Here is a 2,473-nt window from a genome sequence, read left to right as displayed (position 1 = left end):
TGTTCTGGCATCAAAATCTGTCACAGTAGCCCTTCCATCTCTTTCATGAAAGCTTCATACACATCATCCTTAGTTTGTACTGAGACAGGAACAGAAGGACCATATTTGGGGGCTGCTTTGGCAGCAGAATCATCCTCTGACTTTGGGGAGCAGTGGTAGCCCCTTTATTCTCCCGACGTACCCTCAGTGCAGTGGGCACAAATCGAGTAATCTCTGCCTTGAGATTAGTGATCTGTGGCTTGGCACTGATGGTTGCTGTGGCTTTCTTCTCAATGGTGGCTGCACTTGTATCATCTGCCTTGGGTCGCTGAATCAAGTTGGGCGGGGCACTTAAAACCCCAGGGTTTGGCAAGGGAGCTGGTGGGAAAAGCCCAGGGGGGGCAGGTCCAAGTGGAGGCACCAAAGGTGGGCACATCATGCCGGGATGGGGTGGAGGGATACCTGGAGGTGCAGGGGGAGGTAGCCTTGGTGTAGGTCCCCAAGGAGGAGGGCCAGGAGGCAGACCTGGAGGTGGACCTGGGGGAGGGCCAGGGGGTCGGCCTGGTGGTGGTGCCGGAGGTAAAAGTCGGGGTAAAGGCCCTCGGAGTCCTGGCATTCCAGGTGGTCTCAAGAATGGAGGAGCTCCTGGAGGTGGTCCAGGAGGAAGGCCTGTAGGGGGTCCAGGAGGCCGTAAAGGTGGAGCAGGTGGTGGTCCAAGAGGAGGTGGTCCTGGCATGGGAGGTGCTTGTATCTGAGAGGGAGGAACAGACTGTGGGGGAGCCTGCTGCTGTGAAGCAGTAGATGTGCTATCAGAATGAGCTTCCTCTTTATGCTGTTTTTGTGCTTGCTTTTCTGCTTCAGAGTCATCAGAATCATCTTCATCATCGTCCTCTGAAAATTCCTCTACTTCCCGTCCCTCCTCAGGGATTTCCTGACCTGCCATGCGAAGCATCATCGCTTGAAGAGGAGTCAGCTCCTTTATGTTCTTTTTCTTCCTTGATTTTCCAGACATATCTGCAAATCATACACTTAGACCTGACTTTTTTCTTCATTGTTGTCTCTTTCATTATCATCACGGTGTACAAATTCATCCCCTTCACTTTCTCCATCTGATCTGTCAGTGTCACTGTCGTCAGTACTGTCATCATGCTTATCTTGATCCATGTCCTCAGGATAGCCGTCATCTTCACTGGTGCTGGAAACATCATCATCATGACCCCGCTGAGCAAGTTCAGGACTATATAACATGTCTTCATCTCACCTACGAGAAGGAAGATCTAGGGCATAGCCCACTTTATGGCCATACATCTGCAAAACTTGAGGAGGAGGTGGACCAGGGGGAGGGCCAGGTGGTTTTCTGCCTGGAGGCAAACGTGGAACACCATGTCCAAGAAGAGGAAGGATAGAAACTGCCCGAGTTAGAGGTCCATAGGCTGAGGTTTTCTTAAGGATGGAGGGTGGTTGGGCACCAGGAAGTGGAATGTCCTGGATCAAAATGTTGGAAGGACCATGTGGCATATCTGGCAAAGGAATACTCTCCACTTCCACATGCTGAGCATTCTTGACAGCATCAAAATACTGGCTAAGTTGAGCCCTCTTCTGTTCATATTCTACTTCTAGCTTTCCCAGTTCTTTGTAAATATCCAGATTCTCTTTTTCATAAAGTCGTAGAATACGTTCAAAGGTTTCACACAGCTTTTTACGCTTGTCTTTCAGTACTTTCTCATTTAACTGTGGCTGTTGCACTGGGTTAAATTCCATTTCATCCGATTTCTCCATGTCCTGAATAATCTGTTTGGGATCCTTCATCTTCAAAACTGCAGCTCGTACCATCATGTGCTGTTTTTTGTTCATCTTTAATTCTCTTTTCCGGGCTTCCTTTCGAGCTTGGTCTGTAGGGTTCATGAATTTTCCACTCTTGGTGGATGATGTAGATCTCCGTCCCATGTTGACAATCTGTGTGGTTTACTTGTTCATTAAGAGAAAAAAAAACCACTTCTGCTGGGCTCCCAGAGCTGTGAGAAGCAGGGAGGGGGCAACTCCCAGCCTCTTTTACTTTCTAGGGCCTTTCAGTCAGCCTCTCGGTCAACCAACCAGCCACCGCCATCTTGAAACCTCCTTTTGGGTTTTTTTTTTAAAAATATTTTTGTGGAGGGGATTGGAGTTTCCCAATCCACCATTTTGTTGCTCTAAAAAATTAGTTTTTATAAATAATGTTTAAACATATGACATAGCATGTATCAAAATAACTTTCTCATGTATTTAGATTATGTATGCACATAAACAAATCAGATGAAAAAATAAAAACAAAAACAAACTTTTATGCTGCCTCCTTCCCCATATGCTGAAAATGGAGATAAAATATAAAGCAATGATTCTCAGACTTTCTATGATGGAGAATCAGTTTTCCCTCCCTCCAACATGTCATGATATTTTAAAAATGCATTCAAAATGAATTACTAGAAAAATGGAATAAAAAGACAAATTATCAACC

At 46.2% G+C, this 2,473-nt stretch overlaps 1 protein-coding gene across 1 annotated transcript; it reads right to left on the bottom strand.

Moving 5' to 3' along the window:
- Positions 1 to 10: 10 nt before the first annotated feature.
- Positions 11 to 2,064, bottom strand: LOC105813957 (WW domain-binding protein 11-like). The gene is given in 3 exon segments (XM_012648806.1): positions 11 to 142; positions 145 to 1,026; positions 1,029 to 2,064. Coding segments are annotated over 3 exon segments (1,902 nt in total). The 5' UTR covers positions 1,927 to 2,064; the 3' UTR covers positions 11 to 20.
- Positions 2,065 to 2,473: the final 409 nt, after the last annotated feature.

Source organism: Propithecus coquereli, unplaced genomic scaffold (genome assembly GCF_000956105.1).
Source record: "Propithecus coquereli isolate 6110/MARCELLA unplaced genomic scaffold, Pcoq_1.0 Scaffold294, whole genome shotgun sequence".
Taxonomy (NCBI): Eukaryota; Metazoa; Chordata; class Mammalia; order Primates; family Indriidae; genus Propithecus; species Propithecus coquereli.
This window is presented reverse-complemented; position numbering and strand designations above follow the sequence as displayed.